The sequence below is a fragment of the Alligator mississippiensis genome, chromosome 3 (assembly GCF_030867095.1).
Source record: "Alligator mississippiensis isolate rAllMis1 chromosome 3, rAllMis1, whole genome shotgun sequence".
In the NCBI taxonomy this organism is placed as follows: domain Eukaryota; kingdom Metazoa; phylum Chordata; order Crocodylia; family Alligatoridae; genus Alligator; species Alligator mississippiensis.
In genome coordinates, this window is record NC_081826.1 from 243,076,960 (window position 1) to 243,099,320 (window position 22,361).

Sequence of the window (22,361 nt, forward strand, 5' to 3'; positions counted from 1 at the left end):
TCATATCTTCCTATAGAAACACATTAGTCATTTACTATTTGTTAGCTACAAGTTTAAATAGCAAAAATGCAACTGTCCATTAAGATTCACTAGTCTTTTCCATAGCAAGTGGCTGAATAAATGGCAAAAGGAGCACCACCTAGTGGTCTCCCTACATCTGTGCAATTTACAGCCCTATCTCAGGAATCTTGATGCTGTTCCCAGAGTTGTCATTGACAAGTGGCAAAACAGTAACATTTAAAAAGATGCTGGAGGGAATCAAAGTTCTTTGAAGAAAGTTTACTTTTTACACCAGTATAGATATGACCATTACACTCCCAATATAATTAGATTGTTACAATTTAAATAAATAATTGCAGTCTGTCTCTGTTTTATTACTGTAGAACTTTGACTTTGAGAGTACACTCTGATCATGGTTGTCACATTTCTTTCTGTAACCTTGAAAACTGGAATTTACTCCCCTCTGCCCCAATTAAATAACTTTCACGCAGTTGCTGATCTCCAAGAACTAGGGCTGTAACAGAAACAGCACTAAACTCATGATAAAATTTCAAGAGCAGGAGACACCACAAATTTATGGGTGTGGAAATGGCAGGCACCAAAGTAATTTCATAAAGGGGCTGACAAACTATACTTGATCTGAGCCTTCAAGAGGCCGAGAAGTTATGTTCAATAATGTTCAATTCCTGCTGTACTGGGCAGGCTTCAAGTGATGATCTACAAGTGAAAGACCATATAGCTCATTAGCAATACCATGAGGCATCCGATCCACCAATTATGTTAATTGTACACCTATAAAAATAGATTATTACTTTATGGAAAGACAAGTATTTGAGATCAAGTTGTTGAGCTTTCTGGCGCTTATACAAACAGACTCTTCTGCATATGTTGGCAAAACCTCCTACCCATTGCTTTCTATCTGCAAGAACTACTGCCTTACCCTATACTTTAAAGAACAGCTTCACTTAACCAAATACAAATAATAAAAACTAAACAGTACAATGAATGTAACCACAATAATAACATATGTTTTTAAATCCAGTTTTACAATATAAAATCATTCCAGCAATTAGTTGAGAGTTTTTATACTAACTTATAAATACAGCCAGTTTTTCACACTCAAATGGATCATTTGAGAACATGTAATCTCTGATCCATAGCACAAGCATCTCTCTCAAATCAAGTTTAAAAATAATGGAGGTGGGAGAAATGAGATATGCTATTATTTGAAACATAGGGCAGCTCCCACCAGGTCAAGGTTGTTAGCGGGTTTTACAGGTATGTGTGACACAGCAGTGGAATGCTGAGCATTAGGATTCTAGGTTTATATTTCTGACTCCACAAATAGCTAAATGTAACAGCGCCTCTTTTCGGATCATCTAGGAAAAATAAATCTAGGATTCCTAGATGTTATATTCTATTGCTTGTGCTAAACAATCAGGAACTACATTTACAGATGGTCTTTGACACTGCAGTGATTCATTCTTAGGTACCCAGCCACACAGGTAAGGATTGGGAGACTTAGGTACCTAGGAATAAGTTTAACAGAAACCAGCAACCTGAGCATTGAACTGTCTAAACGGGTGAATGGTGCTTAACATAACTTCAAGTTAGGAATCTCAGCTCTGAACCTTTTCCTGTTATCACCAACCTAAGGCTGGTGAGCCTTATCGCTTGAGAAAAATAAACCAAATGAAAAAGAGTTTGGTGTTACACAAGTGTTTAGGTCATTCAGTTAAGAGGCTGTTTTCAAATCTCCACCTCTAGACTTCAACCTAGATTCCCCATATTCCTGATACATTCCCTAAACAACAGGTTATTGCAGGTTTATTAGAGCAGGGTCTGAAGCTGAGTTTCCTACATCCCATAATATGTTGGTTAATCTTTTGCTTAGTCTTTCTCTCTCTCCCCCTGGACCAAAAAAAAATTAATTATTATACTAAGTGTAACAGCTTCAGCAGAAGAGAACTTTTTTAAACCTTCCATACCCAGTAACCTGGTGGTTAGGTTAGGATATGGAAAAACCCATGTAAAAGTTCCTACCTTAAATGGGACAGAGCAAAGATTTTCAAACAGATCTACCACCTCTCAAGAGAGTGCCAGGACTATCTAATTAAAAGATGCAGGCAAAAAAGGAAGAAATATGTTTTGTAATTGCTGCAAGGTCCACTTTTAGATAATCATTTGGGACTGTTGTGAATGCCAATGGCAACTAAACCTTTTTATGGATTTAGTCCCAGGTTGCTTTCTATAGAAGCATAACCATGAATATTTATATTCGGTCTAGCTGTAAGGGATGATGCAGAACCACCCTAGTGTTAGTGCAGATAATAGAACCACTTGGGTTCCTCTGGTCCTTCTGAAAGGCTCTTTGGTCAAGCGGAAGGGTCTTGACTCTGACATCTGAGGCCAGATCTGCCCAAAGTGACGTCCTTCCAAGTTCTCAGTTACCTTGCCTGTGAAATAAGACTAAAAACAGACAACAAATTTAATGTGGCACGCATTAGCCCAGGATATGACTTGCATCAAAACAGATGTGGTACAGTTTTAATACATGAGGCTTAAATAGCAATTCATTCAAATGAGCCCTGATTCTTCTGAGGCAAAGTGTTAATTTAGACATACTTACCTTGGGCAGTACTGTAGGAAAGGTGGGGGCGGGAAGTGAGGCGACCACCCTGGGTGCTGAAGCGAAGGGGTGCCAACAGGCAAGTTGCGGGTGGATATTTTGTTATAAATATTTCAAAACATTTTGGCTGATGTGGCTGATAAGTGCCGCGTGCATGCGCGCAGCCATCCCGGCAGCTTGGAGAGCACTGTCAACTATCCAGCTTGGAGAGCTGGTGAATCTGTTGTGGGAGGGAAGGGGCAGGGGGAGCGAAGGGGCATGGGAGGGCAGATCGAGGTTCCCCAGTGAGGAAGGAGCAGGGCTGGGACTGGGGCAGGCACTGCCCAGCCGGGGAGGGGTGCAGGACAGAGCTGTGAGTGGCTCATCTGGGGGAGGGGGGCATGAAGAAGAGGGTGCGGCTCCCGCCACTGTGTGCACCCCTGCACAAGATCCATGTGGGGCGAGGGCAGGCTGCCACTGTGAGCTTGCCCTGGGTGCCAAACTTCCTTGCTATGGCATTTAACCATGGGGCAATAGGCTTGTCTATCTGTAAGATCTAGGCTTTGCTGCCAAACAAGATGCTCAAATTTGATTCAAACCAATTGTCTGTTTTTAGCCTCAGACACGTTCTCACTCAGCTCCTTGCTGCAGACTGGTGTTACTAGTTTTGTGTTTCACAGTCCTCGTTATGAGCCAGGGTTTTGTAGCTTGGGAGGTAACTTAGGCTAAAACCAGACAATTGGTGTGATGAAAGTCTCATTAGGCTGGGATATGACTTGCAGCAAAACAGGTGGGGCCCAGGCATTTACACACAAGGCTTGAAAGGCAATAAACTCAAATTAGCCATGACTGATTCAAGGCAAAGCATTCATTTGGATGCAGATAATTCACTTCATGCAGGACACTGAGCTGGGCTGTGTGTAAGGTCTGGACCTGATGCAGCCCGAAACAAACAGGTTCATACAAACAGGCTCAAACAAAGGCATGAGCATACCACCTTCTAGATCCCCTGTGCAACACGAACAACTTAACAAGAAAGAAGCAAAATTCAGCAACCTGCACACGGTCGGACACCTGAGGGAAACACCTTGTGCCAACCTTTGTTTGCGCCTAGTTTGTGTGAACATTTTTATACGTGAACTTGCCTACTCAGGAGAACCATACCATCATTTAGTTCTCCTGTGCAATACGAAGTTTCATTTCTACCCAGGAGAAATGTTACAGTCTTTGAATTCTCACAGTCCTTTCCCTGACAAAGGGCGTTTGGGTCTGAAAGCTTGCAAATATATATTTGCAACTATTCAGTTGGCCTAATAATAGATATCGCCTCCGCACCAAGAGTTTTGTCTGCCTGTGCCTCTAGACCCATGCTCTGGATAGCCAATATCCTTACACTTCGAACACTTTTAATATTATTGATCGTACAAGGGTTGACATTATCCTGTAAATACGGTAATTACCGTACACCAGACAACACCGCTGCCCATGCACCCTCACCACCCGTCCGCCCTTTCCTCCCCACACCCCGGAGGGGCGGGGCTCCGTGGCGCTCGCTCTGGCTCCTGCCAATGCGCAGCCGCGCCGCTAGAACTATTCCGGTCTCTTTCCACGTTCCCCCCTCCCCTCACAATGGTACCGCCAGTTTCCCTGCCAACAGCCGGGGCCACAAAGCATGACGGGTAAAAACGCAGCAACAGCTCCAACGCTGCCCGGCTGATTGACAAGCGCGTGAGCCAGCCAGCGCGAAGCGCGCGCTGAGAGGCGGGAAGAAGCTGCGGTGTAGCCAATCAGAGGAGCAGTAGCTGTGGCAGGGCGCGAGGGGTTGGTTGTGTTGCGTTTCCAAGGGGAAGCCGGAGCGGCGTTGCTGGGCCCGAGTCCCGGCGGCGGCGGCGGCGGGGGAAGCCAGCGAGGCCCGGCCCGGTCTGGTGTGGCCGGCAGCGGGGGCGGGACCATGAGCTTGGCCTTGAGGTCGGTATGGCGGCCCGGGGATCCTGCTGTTGGCCGGGCGGGTGAAGAAGCAAGTGCCCCACTTTGGCATCCCCAGCTCGCAGGGGCCGCGGTCCTCGGCCTCGGCTCCCCCAGCTCCGGCCTCCATCCTTGTCAAGTGCCCCGCGCAGCACCTGCTTGTGCTCCAGGACTTTGCCAGGGTCCCTTCCAGGCCGCCCTTGGCCATGGGGGCGGGTGGGCGCGGCACGAGCTCGTCCTTAATCTCGCTTCAGACTCCTGAGCGCGGCGGTTTTGGTCCCCCCCCCCCCCACGGCACAAGGCCCGCGTGGAGGATGTCCCCAGAGCTGCCCTCCTGCTGTCTGTCCTCAGGCCAACTGCAAACTGCTTCACAAGCGACTGAAGAGAAGCAAGGCAGGAAGGGGCTTCGGGAGACCACCTGGTTCAGCCAGGAGTCAGACCTGTGACCTTGGTCTTATCAGCACCACGCTCTAACCTACTGAAGCCGTGTGGCAGCCTTTGGGCTGCTCTCATTTACACCAGCTGAAGCAGTCTCTCCTTTACCTCTGCACTGTAGTTGGCAGAAGGCTGGGGCTAACAGGGCTTATTCTCCCCCCCTCCCCGCCACTAAGTTTGCAGTGCTGCTCCTCCACCACTGTGCACAGCACCAGCATGCACCAAGCCTGCAACAGCCCTGTGGGAGGGAGGGGCAGGGGTTAGCCCCCCCGCCCTGCAAATAGTTACTCAGCCCCCCAAAATAATATTTTTCCTGGTGCTTATCACCTGCACAGGGTGCTTGGCAGGCTCAGTGAGCAGATTCTCCACCGTGCGCTGGGGTGTGGAAATGGGACGGCTACACTGCTGGAGGTTAATGAATGAATCCCAGGCAGAGGCTAAGATTTTGAGGAAGGCTTGTGGTACAGGGTCTGCCTGGATTATGTATTTGTCTGACGAAGGGTTGGAGGAGCTCTCAGGTAATCAGTGTGAGGAAAGCTGGGGCGAAGCAAATTCTGAAATGAATGCAGTCATCATCCATCAGGGCTGACGTCAGTCTGGACCATAGATAAAATGAAGGGAATTCATCAGAATTCTTCCCCCTGCCCTCCCCATCACCCCCCAGCTAAAGAGAAGCGTGTTATGACAGGACCAACAGTAAATGTCTAAATGCTTTTCATGGCTAGACCTCCCCACGTACTTATCTAGCGGTGATTGTTAACACACTTATTCAGCATCATTCCAGTGGTGCTTGTCAAACAACCATCTTTATGTGTAATGGTCTGTAAACCACATTGAACAGCCAGCTGCAGGTGTGATTAACTTCTCTCCTTTAAAGAAGCATCTCATTGCATCACCACCACACCACTGACACAGTGGATCATAACCTTTTTAGATTCAAGACACTTAATAGACTAGAGACATTCCTCAGAAAATGCCAGCTCTTAGTCAAAAAAAAAAAAGAAAAAGAAAACTACAGAGAAATTATAGAGCAATTCTTGTGTTGCAGATAACTCAAAAATACCACAACAGGTCTGACTTTTAACAGTAGGGATTCCTATTTGTAAAAATCTGGGTTTAGCTTGTGAATTGTGTTTGCATACCTAAGAGTGTTAATATTGTGTGGTAGCCCATGGCACCCTTGAAAGGATCTCAATACACCCTGGTTGAGACTCACAACTCTAGCATCACATCATCATCCCATCACACCACTGCATCACCCTAGAAGCAAATGCCTGTGCGTGCAGTGTAGAATTGCTTTTGCAAATGAATCCGTGCTCACTGAATTTTAAAGGAAAAACGTGCCTGTCTTCCAGTAATTGCACTAAATTACCTTGGACATAGGTGAAGGGTGCACACAGAGTACACATGTTCTCAGAGTAACACCACCTTGTAATTTATTAAAACAAACACACCATACACAACTTGTCAGTCTTATTGTTTAAGCAAATTTCTCTGGATACACTGTCAGTGTCTCTAACCTGAATTAAACCTATTTACGTACCTCACGCCCCCCAGGCAATTTTTCTTGGATATATATAGCAGTTCACTTATCTGTGTTCAATATTCTCATCACGACTCAACACATACTCTCTCTAGTAAACATTCTTGTGGACTCAGCAATTAGTAGTCCCTTATTACACATGCTCATGATCCCCTGCAGTCTGAATACCCTTGACCATACTAGTGTGTGCATCTCCAATGGCCAGCAAATCTCTGTGTGTGCACAAGCCTATTACTGCACATCCTATGTGTGCATAACTTCAGTTCCACTCTACTGACACAGCAAAATGTACCAACCACTATCATCTTAACAGCTTTCGTTTGCCAAGATCACATACAATGCACCTACTGTCTCCATGCTTCTGAAGAATTTCATCTTGGTTCTAGTAGTGCAGAGGGAAAAGAGTGTATATTAGCAGTGTTGGCTGACATATGTAGGCTTGTTCATTATTTCTGTATAAATCAGAGACCAAAAAACTTCCACATAACATAAATTAAAATGTCTGTTTTAAATGAATTTTAAAACTCAGTCTGTAAAGCATTTTAACTTGTTTTCAGCTCTTTAGTAAACTGCCTTGTTTACTTTGCAAAATCCTTCTTAAGATTTTTGATTAGTGTTACTAGTACTACTCTTAAGTCTTACCTGTGGTAGCATTTTTGGGACAGGAATTGTAGGCAAAATATTGGTAGAGGTTTAGTGGTTCTGTAAACTTGTACTGAGGCATGTTGTTAACCATGTTAGTCTGAAGTCAAGCAGAAAGCAGGGTAGATTTGAGCTTTATAGACTAACTAAATTATATATCATAAGCTTTTGTGAGCTGGAGCTCATTTCATCTGTGCTCCCATCAGTAAGAACAGGATCTTTTTTCTACTGTAAACTGCTGTAATAGCTGGAGGACCAAACTAAATGGCTCCAGCAGTAGGTTGTATGTTGCCTGAACCTCTAGCTGCAGCCTTCTACACATTCCAGTAGCTTTCTTCTATACTGGTGAATAATTTCACTTAAGGCACTATGTCATTTAAGCTGTCCTTCCAGGTCTCCACTTTAGCCCATTTTTGTCCTGTTTAAAGTATCCCTTTTAATTATGTGCTTTCTTTTCTGAGCTTTTCATCATGTATTGGCTGTCTTTAGATTTTTGTAGGGGTATAATTCAGTGTTGCAAAAAAAGGGCTGTTATTTTGCAAGTTCATGCAGTTTGGGATAGCATTTCAGGCATGTTTTTATCTTGGACATTTTGATCTTTGACTGTATAATTGTATGTAGTAAGATCAGGCCTTAACATACATTGACACCATTTCAAATTTCATTTTAAAAAGTTTTTGTTTTTTTTACCTACCCTATTTCTTTTGGACATATAGGGACAAGGTGAGATAAGGAGCTTAAGGTGGTCAGATGTAGCGATATTATAATTTTTTATGGTGGTGTAGAACAAGGCTGTCTAACATCTAAGCAACTGGAGGCTGCAGTAGTGGAGGCTCCTGTTTGTAGGTGGCTCCCATGCCGTTGTGGTGTCTTGGGCTGCAGGCTCCCCTGGTACTGCAGAGTTTATTGTGCAGCACCATCCCATCTCCTGAGGAAAGGCTGGAGCACATAAGGGGCAGTGGTGGGATAGGACTCAGGGGGCTGTATTTAACATTTCATGGGCCACATACAGTCCCGGGGCCACCAGTTGGACAACCCTGGTATAAAATATTATATGGAGCTGTACATGCAGTTAATTACACATGCAAATTGTATTTTTGGTACAGTGCGCACATCTACATGTGCTGCTAAGGTGATTGAATACATTTGGGTGTAGTTGTGCCAGAGATTTTGCTCCTGAGTGTGCCGTTTGCATGTGCACCTGGGACTAGCACTTTGAGCCAGGGTCGAGCAGCCCCAGGTGGCAGGGGGGCCCAGGGGCTAGGCTGCCAGCCCAGAGCTGCTCTGCTGCTGGCTCTGTGCTACAGAGGGGCTTGCTGGGACATAGGGGAGCTTTAGTGTGGGGCTAGCCGGCAGGTAGCCCCCGCACTGAAGCACCCTTGTGCCACAGCCAGCTGGGTCAGTGTCTACATGTGTGTTGCAGCAGAGTAAATAACTTTGCAGAAGGATATTACTTGTGTTTGGCAGTATTATCCTATTGCAGAGGTAATTAGTTTACTTTGTCTTAATAGCACCACTTGTGTAGATGGTGATATTTTACTGTGAAGCTACGTAGGCAACTCCACAGTAAATGTCTTGTGTAGAAGTGCCCAGTATCTCTTAATTAGATATACTGTATTATAAGTCTAGATAAAGAAATAATCCTAGCTAGCTCTTTTTGGCCTTGGGTAACCCACTTAAACTTCTTTTTCTCTTTTTCTTCAGCTGTAAAAAAAGGCAGTACTATATTTTACCTATCAGATATGTTGGTCAGTTGTCAGTGTGTGTAAAATACTTTGACGATAAATCTCACCAGTAGTAGTTACAGTGAATTCAGGAATTTTGTGTTCTTTCTATCTTACAGGAACGAACTTGCAGTAGACAAAACTAAAAGGAAGAAAAGAAGAGAACTGACTGAAGAGCAGAAGCAGGAAATTAAAGATGCTTTTGAACTGTTTGATGCAGACAAAGATAAAGCAATAGATTATCACGAATTAAAGGTAAGTTGTTTGTTTTTTTTAAGATAGTATTTTTTTTTTATTTACAGCCATATATCTACAAGAGCTCAGCCCACATTTAGGCACTTGAAACAAGTGGCCGTACTATCAGGAGTGCTTGGCACTTAGGGACTCCTGCTTTGGTGAAGGAATAGTTATATTTCAGAATTGGATCAGGTGTGCACTTGTGTGTCCCAGATGTGCATTCACAAAAAAAAAAAAAAGTAATATGGCAGTGGTGGCCGCAGTAGTTCCCTGAATTGCCAGGAGTCTGAGTACTGTCCAGGGCTCATCATTTTGGAAAGAATGTAAATTAGGAGAAAGGTAACTGCAAAGTTGCCTGACACCCATAATTACAAAATATTTTAAAGTTCTTGCTCTGTTATGAATACCCTTTGATTTCAAAGGGCGTGCTTATATGAGAGATGCAAAATATATTTATCAGACAGTAAATGAGGGGCTAGTGTCTACTAACCTGTGCTTCCTTTGGGGAGACCCATTGATTCTCAGAGTTCATATTTGCTAAATTTATAGAAAGCTCCTGGAAATCTTCCCTGTTCTGCCTCTCACTTAAGACTTCATTCCTGGGAACCACCACCTTGATTTGGAGTTGGAGGCTCTGCTGGTCAGTCCTCCTTTTTGCAGATTCTAAGTGGCAGCATGTGGATTTTGGTACACCTATTTATTTTAATGAATCACTGTTTTCTTGTTAGTGCATCAAGGATGGACACTGGTTTGGGGAGGTAGTCAGTATCTTATGTGATTAGTAGAGCTTCTCAGCTCTACTACATTATAGAGAGCTAACTAAGGGAAACTGCTAGTTAGCTTCCTACACTCTGGCTTTGTCATGGCTATGGGACAGAGAAGCATGTCATTCCTTTTCTTTGACTGTCTTACCTTGACAGAGCATGCTGATTTCCTCCCTTCTTCCCTCTGTTTCAAAGCTCCAGCTGCATTAGGTCTCCTGAAGACAGAGAACAGCTAGGCACTTTTGATATTGGGCATCTTTAATATCCTTCAGCATGTTAATATCCTTTAGGACTGAAAGACATACTTGTTCTCCCTTTTCCCATTACTGGTTAAAATTAGTTCCATGGCTGTGTGATTAGGTATGGGAGTCTTGTGTTGTGCCCCTGAAAATATTACAAATGAGGAATAGCTACATAAGGTAACCTCTTTCCTAGAAAACCTGCATTTATTACAGACTTAATAAACACATCTTGTTGGATTGGAGTTTTTTTTACCTTTAATTCAGACCGCATACTAAAATCCTTAATTTAGTGTTAGAAGGATCATTTACAATTGTTTACATTGCAATAGAGATGGTTTCCAATTAAAATGTGTTTCTTTATTTGATATTTCCATGTTAACAGAGCTATAGTTGTTGTAATAAAATTTTTAAAAATACCTCTCCTTGCTCAGTAGATTTAACACGTTTTATGAATTCTCCAAAAGAGTGAAATTTTTGTGTGTTTTTTCTGTATGATCCTCCTGTAATTAGTGCTTTAGAGAATGCTTTAGATTAAAAAAGTTTATTATTTTTTAAAAACATTTATTTGATAAAGTGTTTCCTTCCCCACATTAAACACATTTTGTCTTGGGTAATTAGATATTGGTTCATGGAAAAAGGAAACTGTGCTGTATATAGTCTGAAACTGGCATATTGTTGTACTTCTGTTTTATTCCAAAAGGTGGCAATGAGAGCCTTGGGTTTTGATGTAAAAAAGGCTGATGTGCTAAAAATACTTAAAGATTATGATCGAGAAGCAACAGGAAAAATCACATTTGAAGATTTTAATGAAGTTGGTATGTATCTGATTTATGTACATATTGAAAATCAGTGGGGGAAAGTTGGTGTACAGGAATAGTGCTAATTTGGAGCCAGCAGCTTGTCAACTTCTGTTTCTTAATAGTATCAGACAGCTGGACAAGAGCAGGGTTTTAGATAGGGATGAAGAACAATCTTTTCCCTAAGCTCTTTCAAAGACTCCTTGATTTTTGTAATGGGCAATTTTAATAAAGATTTGTTTTCCTTCACTAGCACTTAACAAGTTTTTGCTCTCTCTCTGTATTTTCAAGTTCTTTTCAATATGCAAATGTTTCCTCTCTTTTTTTATCTTGCTCCCTTCTGTTTTCAGTCAGAATATTTCTCTTTGTGTCACCCCGAGCTGTAATAGAAGATTAAAAGCAGTTTAAGCTCATTTACACTTCTGATATATAGAGCTTTCCCACAGCACCAGCCTATAGGGGACTAGCAGCGTAAACAGTCTCACTCTTGTTTCATACCGGTGCTGCAGGGAAAGCTCTACTTTGCAGGAATCTAGACATGACTCTTCTGCTTTTGAGCATAATAGGATTCTCTTTCTTGATGTGATGGAAAAATAGTAATTGGGCATTGAAACATGTCAGAATCCCAAAGAGAAGAGTAGTAATGTAAACAGAGAGTAGTAATATATTAATATGGATTTATATTATAGCAAAGGTAAGAAAAACTGATCTAGCTGTTAAGCACTACCCTTCAAGATATTCAGCTGCTGTTAATTCGTAAGTTTCTCAAACCTGTACCTTTCTATTAGTTACAAAATTTATAAAATTTCAGTCTTGTTTTAAACTAAAAATCATATATCATAAATCATATATTCAGTTTTTTTTATGCCCTTGTGAAACTTCAGAACGAATCAGTACAATTTTGATATGCATGCCCTTGGGTTTAAAGACCAATTTAATCTATATTATACATCAGGGATTAGTTAAAATATGATCCATAAATCGGATTGATTAAAAAGCTAAGATGGGGCACAATTGTAAGTGATAACTTAAAACAACATTACAGTGACAAATGTATTGAACTGGGGCAGATCGTACCCCAAGAAGTAAATACATTTCCATGTGGAATGTAGGTAAGTACAGATACTGCCATTGGAGCAAATTCAGGAGGTTGGGAAGAGTGCTTTAAAAAGGTAGGTGTTCAGTTTAGTAGACTGTGAATGCAGGTTCTCAATCACTGCAAAGAAATCTTAAACGAAAATAAGAGACCTAGGATAATAAATATTAAAATATTTATCCTGTATTTTTAAGGGTGGTGTTTGCATTTATCTTCACTTGATGAAATTGATTGTTTTTACTGCATCTTAATGTGGTCATAAATTCTTGTTGGTGCAATATCTTTATGACTGACAGAAAATGCTATTTCTGGGAGAGTGGGGCTTCTCTTTCCTTCACATACTCACTTTTCTGCGGGGGTTCTCTTATCCCTCCTGTTCAGTATAGCCTCTGTTCAGTTTGTTCCTGTTCCTGTCATGTGTACTTTGAAGTGCCAAGAGAGGCCATGAAACAGTTCAGGTAGATTTAACTACTTGCAACAGGGCTGCCCAATTTCAATTGGCAGCAATGCCCACCCTCACCTGCCTGGCAATTTGTGCTGGCAGCATACAGCCTCTAGTCAAGTGGTGTGTGGCCCTGACCTGCAGGCTGCGCCAGCAATGTGTGACCCCTGGGGCTTGTGGGCCACATGTTATCCTCTTGTGGGCCGCTAGTTGGACAGCCGTGACCTACAGCATGGAGAGCCAATATATTTATCTGACATTATCTCAGAACTTTGAGCCATATTCAGCTCTAGTGAAAGTGATTGCAACTCAAGTTAACCAGGTTCTTTCTCCTCTATTAATAAGTGATGTAAGTTCTAGCTGAAAGAACAGGAGTGAGGGAATATAGGCAACAGGAAAGGTAATATTTAAGTGCCTGAATAAGCACAGTAAACTATATATGAGCCCATTTGGGCCTCCTGTGAAGTAAATTATACAGAGGGGAAAAATAAATCTTAACCATCTTCGTTACCAAGTTTAGTACAAAATGTTGTTTACTTGCAGGGATACAAGAATGGGCTACATAAAAATATATAAGTATTTGAATAGTTTGTCTTGATTTATATAGGAAAGTATTATATAAAAGATCAAAGGTATTGCTTTTGATATTTACAAATGTTTTATATTTTTCATCTTTTAGGTTAATATGTCTCAATTAGTTTTTTTGTAGTACTCTTTAAATAAATCTCAGTTGTCGTGTCCCTATAACACATTTACATGGTTCAAATGATTTAATACTATTAAGCAAAGGTAGTTATTTTAAAGCTAAATCAAAAACCTGCAATTTTGCAGCATAGTTGCAGTAAGCTCTTTGGGAGTTTAGCTCTGAATTTTTCTTGTCAGGTTCACTAAACCAGACAGTGCATTCCATCTGCAAACAATAGCAGTTTCTAAATGGTTCTGTAAGCCCCAGCAGGGGTGAAGTATTTTTAATGGCTTGATGAAAGTCGTAAATAGCAAGTCTTGTAATACAAGACTAGCAGGTACAGAGTGTGTGAAGATTTTTACTCTGCTGGCTCCAGAATTGACTGAAGCAATTACTAGCAAAATATTTGTACATGACAAGTTATTTTGCCTCTTTTTCATTTTATATTACAGAAACTGATAAATGGATATAACCAAAGGAATAATCAAGACAGACTAAACCGTTCTGAATTAGTGTCTTTCTGTGTATAGTAAAAACCCTTTCATTAACCTGTAGGGTTTGAGCTTCTTTGTCTTTAATTTTTTTATTGTACCTCCTTTGGTTACCTTGAGATTCTTAAGGCCCAGCTGCTTTTCCCTCTGTAGCAACTAATAGAATCTTACAAACTTTAGGAGTAAACAACTCTCATCTACACATTTGTAAACTTAGAACAGTGGACACCAACCAGTGGATCTTGGAGCCTCTTGTGGCAGATTTTGGAGCCTCTTGGAATCGATCTGAGGCTAGGGTGGGGGGCTGACTGCCCACGTGCATGCCCAGCAAGTCAGTCTGTGGAGGAGAGAAAGGGTGGGGACTAAATCGAGGCCCCAGCTGTGAGGGACAGTGCTGCAGAGGCAGGAGCAGGGGTAAGCTGAGTGAGGCTCTGGACAAGTGGGACTTAACCTAATGGGGAGGCACGCCCCCAAATAATTTTTTCTCCCTCTGTCTCAATCTGCCCCCTTCCTCCCCATCCCTCCCCACAGACTGACCTGCTGGGCGGGGAAGGGTGGTGGTGGCAGCACACAGTAGATCTTGGGTTGCTTTTAAATGCCAAAGGTGATCTACTTAAAAAGCTTGGAGACCATTGACTTAGAGTTTCTTCCTCAACACGAGTTTCCAACAGATAAGGATTGTGTACAGGCTGACATAGTGGAGGAGCACTACTCTTCAAAAGCACAGTGAGGCTAAACTGCCAGGTAGAAAGATAAAGGAACACAAATAAGGAGGTATACGGATATTAAACAGAACTAGAAGAAATGGAGGAGAGCCAAAAGCACTATTAAGAAGTATGTGCTGTGACTGTTTACCCTAAACAGATTTCTGTTTACACTGTCCTTAGTTCTCAGCTACCCTTCCTTACTCCGTGAATATTTTGTATTAGTAAGAAGACCATTACTAATCATTTTTGTCTAAGTTCAGTATTTATACAATGGCTATCTATCATCATGCTCTGTAAGCTCATGTCTGATGGCAGCAATTTTTATTGGATTGTTGATAGATCTGCATCAGGGACTTACTCTCTTTTATGCAATATGGCCAGAAAATATGGAGCAACAGGAAGTGACCATTATTAAGCCACTTTTCAAACAACAAAAAAAGGCAGAAGAGTTGTTAAGCATCCTTTCTAAGGACTACCAAATCTACAGTGCACAATATTGAAGCAATTTGGATTTTCTGTCCTGTTTTTTTAGAAGCAAAGCGTAAAGGCAGTAAAACCAAAGTTACATTTTCTGTTGCATTAGAGTAAATGTTGCACTTCACAACTGGTTCCTCTCATTAAGATACAGCAAGCATTTAATATCCAAATCTGACTTCTTGACTGCACAGGAGAGAAAATTTTAAACCATTCTTTCTTCACTGGGTCCCAATCCTGATGTGCAGTATTGCCACTAAAACTGAAAGGAAGAGATGAAAAAAGTCAACAACAGTACAGTAGTACAATAATAATTAATTGCTAGAAATATTTAAGCTTGAGATGCACATTAAAATGCCTAGGTTAAGGGCTAAGAGGAATTTGAACCAGTGAGCTAATTTTAAAAGCCAAAGGCTTAATTTGCTTTTAGAAAAGCATTGTGATAACATGCAACTGGCATTTTAAAAAATAAATGATAACCGTATTTCCCACTTTTTAGTGACAGACTGGATATTGGACAGAGATCCACAAGAAGAGATACTCAAAGCATTCAAATTATTTGATGATGATGATTCAGGTAAAATAAGCCTGCGAAACCTACGACGTGTTGCTAGAGAACTTGGTGAAAACATGACAGATGAGGAACTGCGGGCTATGATTGAAGAATTTGATAAAGATGGAGATGGAGAAAGTAAGTGAATGGAACAAAATGTGGTATGCCTTGTCCTCCTTATAATTCTCTCCTGATTCTGACTTAAAATGTGGTTTTACTCTGAGAAGTGACTGGAAAGCTCTTTTTGCTTATTTTTAAATGACTTCTAGCTCAGACTTGCTCACTTTTCCACAAAGCAAGTTAATGAATATGGCAGACTTGATTAACACCAAATGCAAAACCATGAGCTATGTTCCTGAAGAGGCCATCCATAAAACTATCTGATTATAGCTATTAGCAATATTCACTCTTACCCTATCCTCAGTATTTCCTATTGCCTAGCTCAGGGGTGCTCAACCTCTTACCTGCGGGGAAGATTCATAGAGTCAAAAGGGACCTCAGTGGGCCATCTAGTCCGACCCCCTGCCCCTGGCAGGCAAGAAGAGAGTCACCAACCCTGGGGTCATGTGATCTCAGCCAGATGTCTGTCCAGTCTCCTCTTGAAGCCCCCCAAGGAGGGGGCGAGCACCACCTCCCTTGGGAGCCCATTTCAGATTCTGGCAACCCTAACCATGAAGAACTTTCTCCTAACGTTCAGCCTAAACTTTCTCTCTAGTAGCATATGGCCATTGTTGCTTGTCGTTCCAGGGGGTGCCCGGGTGAACAGATCGTCACCTATTTCTTGTTCCTCTCCCCTTACGAATTTGTACGCCGCCACAAGGTCCCCTCTCAGCCTGCTCTTGGAGAGGCTGAAGAGGTTAAGGTCCCTTAGCCTTTCCTTGTAGGTCCTTCCCTGCAGGCCTCTAATCAGGTGAGTGGCCCTTTGGACCCTCTCCAGGTTGTCCGCATCCCGCTTAAACTGCAGCGTCCAGAACTGGACACAGTACTCCAGCTGTGGTCTGGCCAGTGCCACATAAAGGGGGAGAATCACTTCCCTGGATCTGTTTGTGAAGCACCTACAGATGCACAGCAAGGTGCAATTGGCTTTGCCAACTGCTTCATCACATTCGGTCCACAGTACCATGGTATCTGGTCTGTGGAGCACCCCCAGGGGTCTAAAAGATTGACGGTGGGGGAGCACTGCTCCCCTGCTGCCAAATCTCCAGACCCATGGTGATCCTTGAGCCCTGCGCACTGGTTCTGGGACCCAGTCCCCACAGGAGGGAATGGTGCTGGGAACCTGGGATCCAGTCACAGTGCATGAGGGGTGGAGAAGGTGGAGGTGGTGCTGGGCCACCAGGGCCAATCCCAGCATTCAGGTTAGGGATGGGTTTGTGCCAGGCCCCAGGGCCAAATCCAGCCCTCAGGTGGGCCCCATACTATTTATTTGAGCCATGGTGCTGAAAGGTTGAGCACTACAAGATCTAACGGTCGTAAACTCCATAACCGTTTCAGGCTGGACATAAGAAAGAACTTCTTTACTGTCTGAGCCCCCAAGGTTTGGAATAGACTGCTGCCGGAGGTGGTTCAAGCACCTACTTTGAACGCCTTCAAGAGACATTTGGATGTTTATGTTGCTGAGATCCTATGACCCCAGCTGACTTGCTGCCCCTGGGGCAGGGGGCTGGACTCAAAGATCTTCCGAAGTCCCTTCCAGCCCTAATGAAGTCTATGAAATCTATGAAACTACTGGTTTAGCTTAAACAGCTCCCCACTTAATGTGCACGCTCTTATAAATTACATTCTTAAAATAGAAACAGTCGTCACCCGATGTCACATTTATGCCACCATAACAATTTTTATGGCAGCACAAATGGCAGGTAAATGGACCTCCCTGCCCTTTGTCGTGACACATCAGAGGCTTCAACAAAAGGTAGTAATAAATTTGCCTGCTTTATTGCAATGGACATCTTTTTGTTCTGTGGTTGGAGATGGTGGGTAGCCCAGAGGTGCCAACACTTTCCAGCAATCCTGGGCAGGTGTTCTGGGGGCTTGATGGGCCGAATCCTGCACATCTTAGGTAAAATCAAACCCCTCGGGCCCCTGGAGCCACCTGCCTGACTTTCCCTGCCTACAGAGACATGCCCCAGTGAATCTTTGGGCAAGTCTCTATAAATGGAAAAAGTCAGGGTTTCCTGCTTATGGAGGCCCGCCCAGGATCTCCAGGCGCACACCTCCATAAGCAAGGAAATCCAGTATGGGGCCTGGCATGGAGGTATGGCACCTGAGGAATCTCTCCAGTGCCCCATGCCTTCACAATGGGACCTGCACCAGGGCTCACACTGACCTGTGCTTCATGCAGAGGCATGGGGTAGTGCAGGAGCTGGGGAATCTCTGGGGCTTCCATGCCAGGACTGGCACTGACCCTGACTTTGCCTGAAGCACAGGGTGGTACAGGACCTGGTGCAGGTCCCAGCATGAAGGCACAGGGAAAAGAATTCACTTGCTTCTTCACAGCCCTGTGCCTCCTTTCTGGGATCCATGCTGACCTGTGCTTCACATGGAATGGAGCCCCAGGGTGCCAGGAGGCACGGGTCAGCTTAGGTTCTGATTTGGAGACATGGGGTGCTGGGGATTCACTGGCTCCCGTACCTCTGTGCCAGGACCTGCACTGACCCATACCTTTGCAGGTCCTGGAAAGGAGATATGGGGCAGTGAGGGATGCAGGGAATCCAGGCAAGGGAAACACATATTCCATTATTTATATCAGGCCTCTGCAGGACAATGGGCAGCATGATTTTTGCCCAGTAAAGATCAGCTGGGTGGGATGTGTCCTGCCCCAGCTGATCCGCTTCAGTTTGGCACCTGTTTCTACCTTTTGCCAACTGACTCTTCCCATGCATTGCATGGTGTTGTGTATTCCTTTAGGTGGCAGGGTGCTTAAGCTTCCCCTGTGCTTGTAGCTTTGTGGGCAACAAGAATTGGTGGTAGTATGCTTGCTGTTCTACTTAACTACTTCCTTTTGGGAATATCTTCATCTTTAAAAGGGTGAATACACTTGAAGGAGCTTAGTGATGTTGGTACTAAGTTGTTAAACTCATGCCACTGAGGTTAAAATCCTCACTTTGTCTACAGGTAGGTACAGAAGAGGCTGTTCCAGAAGTTCTTCTAACTTCTCTTTACAGATGCATAATTTTACAAGTTTACCTTAGTGCTCTCTTGAAAGAAGGATTTCCTAGGCTTTATAGTCTACAAACAGATTTTATTCTTGGTGTCTCTGAAGTTTCTAACAAGGGTCCTAGATATGATGGCAACTTTTCTAAATGGATATGTGTTTGCAGAAAGTGAATGGAGGCCACTGACAAATTTCATAAAGTTACTGAGTTGTAACTATTTGAGTCACTGTTGATGTTTCTGCATTCAAACTGATGACCTAGCAGCAAACAGCTCCACTTCCTGTTGTACACTGAACCATTCATTCACCTTGTTCGATTTTCAAACACAAGATTTTGCTTGTGGGAGACTGACAGCATACTATTATTCATATGACGTTGTTTATCCTAGAGATTTTGTGTTTCTTTTACTTCTCTGAAGGAAGCTGATGCTGTTTCTTGCTCTTTAAGAGTCGTTCTAAAAAAAAATCTATGATTCACTGCTCCATTTAGCTCCAAACAACTGGGTCATATAATATAATTCTGTCTTCTTTATTGCTTCCTTCTTCCCTTGCTGGGAAAAGATCTAAAACTGCCTATTGGTAACATTTTTAACAGATAATATAAATATAGAAATAGCACTACTTGCATTCTAACACCCTCCTCCTTGTGTGAAAGATACTGTTTTGTGCCAGACGTAAGGTCCACTGATAACCAAAGCTACTTTGTCTTTCTCCACTTCAGTGAATTGAAGGGACCCCAATTTATTGACTCCATCCTTAGAGGAGAGAAACAGTAGTGAGAATAGTATCTCTGGGGCATCATCTTCTAGTGGAAGCTAAAGCTTTATCATGAGCTGTTGTATTTCGAATAGGAAGTGAACTGAAACCCTTGGATTTTAACTAAACTAATGACTGTTGCAGGCGGGTGTTTTGTGGAAATAAGAGTTCTTGCTCTCTGTGCTGCCCATACAACATATTTATATTTTGTCTCTGGGAAAGAAGTGTACTTTGCTATTAAACTACAAGGTGGAATCCGATCAGCCTGAAAAGAAAGCTCAGTCTTAGCACTTTGATGGCATACCAAGTTTTTGGTTTTGGATTTTATTTAATTAAAAAGTGTTCATGATTGCCTAAGACAGGGGTCAGCATCATACAGCCCGCAGGCCGGATTCACCTTGCAGAGCCACTGGATCTGGTCTATGGAACTGGAGGCCTTTGCATGTGCCCATGCTGGGGTCAGGCAGCTTCTAGCTGAGCTGGTGGTGCTGCTGCTTCTCCCTGTCCTGGGTCTGTCTGTTCAATGGGAGCTAGTGGCTTTACTGGATTTAGGCAGCTAGGAGCTGCTCCCATGCTGTCACAAATTCCTCTACCTCCAGCTTCCTGGCTGTAGCATATCTGTAGCTACCAACCTGTGGGGAGCTGCACAAGGGCTGGGCATCTGCATGCTGTGTCCATGCTGCTGCCACTTCTCTCCCATGTCAATATGTGTGCATTTTTATTTTTAAAGCAGTTCTGTATGACTGCTTTGAAACTGTTTATATGACTGGGTGGTGCAATAGTAGCAAAAAGCCTTTATCTAGCTACTCTATATATGTGGCCTTCATTACTGTAGCATTAGAGTACTATATATTTAAACAGAAATAACTTTTTTCTTTCTTCCCAGCTTGTAATAATTTATAGAGATTGGTGTGTGAGTGGGTGTATTGTACATCTTTGTGTCTGGTAGAAATAGAGAAAAGGCTATGTTAAAATCAGCCAAATAAACTCTTTTTCTGTTTCAAGCTGATTTTACTTTTTGCCCCTCTGGCCTGTTTCCAAAGAAGGACTTTAATAAAGGCACATAAGCAGGCTGCTGTTCACTAAAATGGATGGAAGACAACTAAATTTCTGTAACAGATGGCGATCAGTGTACAGAAATTACTGATTCTCTTCCCATGTATTTATGTGGAATGTCTCATCATGATTCCTAACCAAGGTGCCTTGAGATCCTTTCAGGGGTGCTGTGAAGGTGCCACATGATGCTATTATTGTTGTGTATGTAAACATGATTTATACGGTAAACCTAGAAGTTGCAAATAGGAATGCATAGTGTTACAAACATTATGACTTATTGTAGTCTTTCTCAGTTCTTTGTGATAAAAGATTGCTTTATTATTTTTCCACTTGTTTTCCAAAAACAAGTGAAAACTAAGAGCTGGCATTTGCTGAGGGTGCCTCATGTCTATCAAAGGGTCCGTGTCTAAAAAAGCTGAGAACCACTGACTTAGCATAAATGGGGACCCACACTTGGGTGTAACTTCTGTGCTATTGTTGCCCTGGGGGGTCAGGCCAACTCTCAGGATCTTAATATTGCCCCGTTAGTCAGGAGGGTGTGACACAATTACACATATACAAACACACAAATCAATTAGGTGCATACACACACACACTACCAGCTCAGGCACATACACATCCAAACCGCCTAGGCACATGCATACCTGTCACCAATTCAAGCACATACACTATACACCCCAAAATTTAGACCCAGATCACTAATTCATATATCATGCACACAATGACATACACACACACACACTCACCAGTTCACACACACATAACCCACTTACACATACACACAGGTAAGTTCCTAACTTGGATGGTACAGTGCGTATGTGTGTGCTTGGGGTACCTGGGATACTTGGGGGAAGGTTAAGGTGAGAGAGACAGTTAAAGTGTAGGGAGTGAAAGTTGCCAGAACCAGGATTAGAACCGGTGGACTACAGAGAAGCTGGCTGAGGAATTGAGGCTTGGGTTTACTTAAGGTGGACTGGGGCTGGAAACTGAGGCAGACAGGTGAGATTTGGGGGGGGGGGGGGAGGGAGGAGGTGGGCAGATAAGTGGTGGCAAGGAGGAGACAGCCAGGAAAGAAACTGAGGAAGAAACCTGGTTGTTTAAGGGGAAAGGAAAAGGCAGTGGGGATAAGACAGTGGCAAAGAAACAGGGGTTTGGAGGCAGAGAGGAGCTCAGGACAGGTGTTGGAGGTGGCAGAGAGCCAGAAGCAGGAGAGGGAGAAATAAGACACAAGTTAGAGGGGCGAGGAGCAGAGATTGGAGCAGGGCCAAACCATAGTAAAGCAAAACCCAACTTAGGGATCCAAATAACAGTTTTATTAAACAGACAACACACTACACAGCCCCATGAAGTTATTGGTATGTACGCACGCACGCAGGAGAAAGAGACTCAGTGGAAGGGTTGGAGTCCAGGTGGGGAAGAGAAGCAGAGTCCAAGTCCTTGGTTGAAGAGGGGGTGGGGGTGATATCCAGGCTGGAAAGGGGTCCTTGTCCAGAGTGGGGGTCGCCGGCAGGGCCACTGGTTGGATAGATTGTGGCATGGTGCTGGTCCAGATGGAGAGGGCGTCCCACTGGGTCCGTCTTCACTGCCCCTTTTTATAGGGGCAGACCTTGTGTGACCCTAGTGACAGGAGGCATGCCCAGGCAAGGTTCATCCCCTGGTATACTGAGCATGTGTGCTCCATGCAGGGATGTGCAGTTTCGGGTGTCTGTAATGGTGGGGTACAATGGTAGAGTTGCTGTTTCTGCAGGGTCTTTTGTCTTTCAAATGCTGGGTTTTTGTCTCCGTTCCTGGGTGAGGTCCGTGGTTCCTGGATGAATCAATGCGAGGTGATGGCCCAGTCGTTACAGGCCATTCAATAGGGGCCTGCTACCATTGTATTTCAGTCATTCCCAATCACTCTCATTCATCTAGGAACCAATTTACATGGGAGGGGTACGTGAATCATACAGTTGCGACATAGGGGACGCCCGGGCAGAGGACACAAGATGGA

The 22,361-nt window shown here is 43.4% G+C and overlaps 1 protein-coding gene across 13 annotated transcripts in view; it reads left to right on the plus strand.

The window, feature by feature from the left end:
* Positions 1–4,433: 4,433 nt before the first annotated feature.
* Positions 4,434–22,361, plus strand: part of CETN3 (centrin 3) — a 195,439-nt gene continuing 177,511 nt past the window's right edge. For 6 of the 13 annotated variants that reach the window (XR_009461093.1, XR_009461091.1, XR_009461092.1 and 3 more), the window contains exons 1-4: positions 4,439–4,576; positions 9,037–9,172; positions 10,861–10,975; positions 15,352–15,543. Coding sequence is in view for 8 of the 13 variants with exons in the window: in XM_019483251.2 (XP_019338796.2) it covers positions 4,560–4,576; positions 9,037–9,172; positions 10,861–10,975; positions 15,352–15,543 (460 nt within the window). In the remaining 5 variants the exon portion in view is untranslated. Of the gene's footprint in view, positions 4,577–9,036; positions 9,173–10,860; positions 10,976–15,351; positions 15,544–22,361 lie in introns of all 13 variants that reach the window. The other 7 variants (XM_019483235.2, XM_019483229.2, XM_019483243.2 and 4 more) reach the window with 5 other exon arrangements.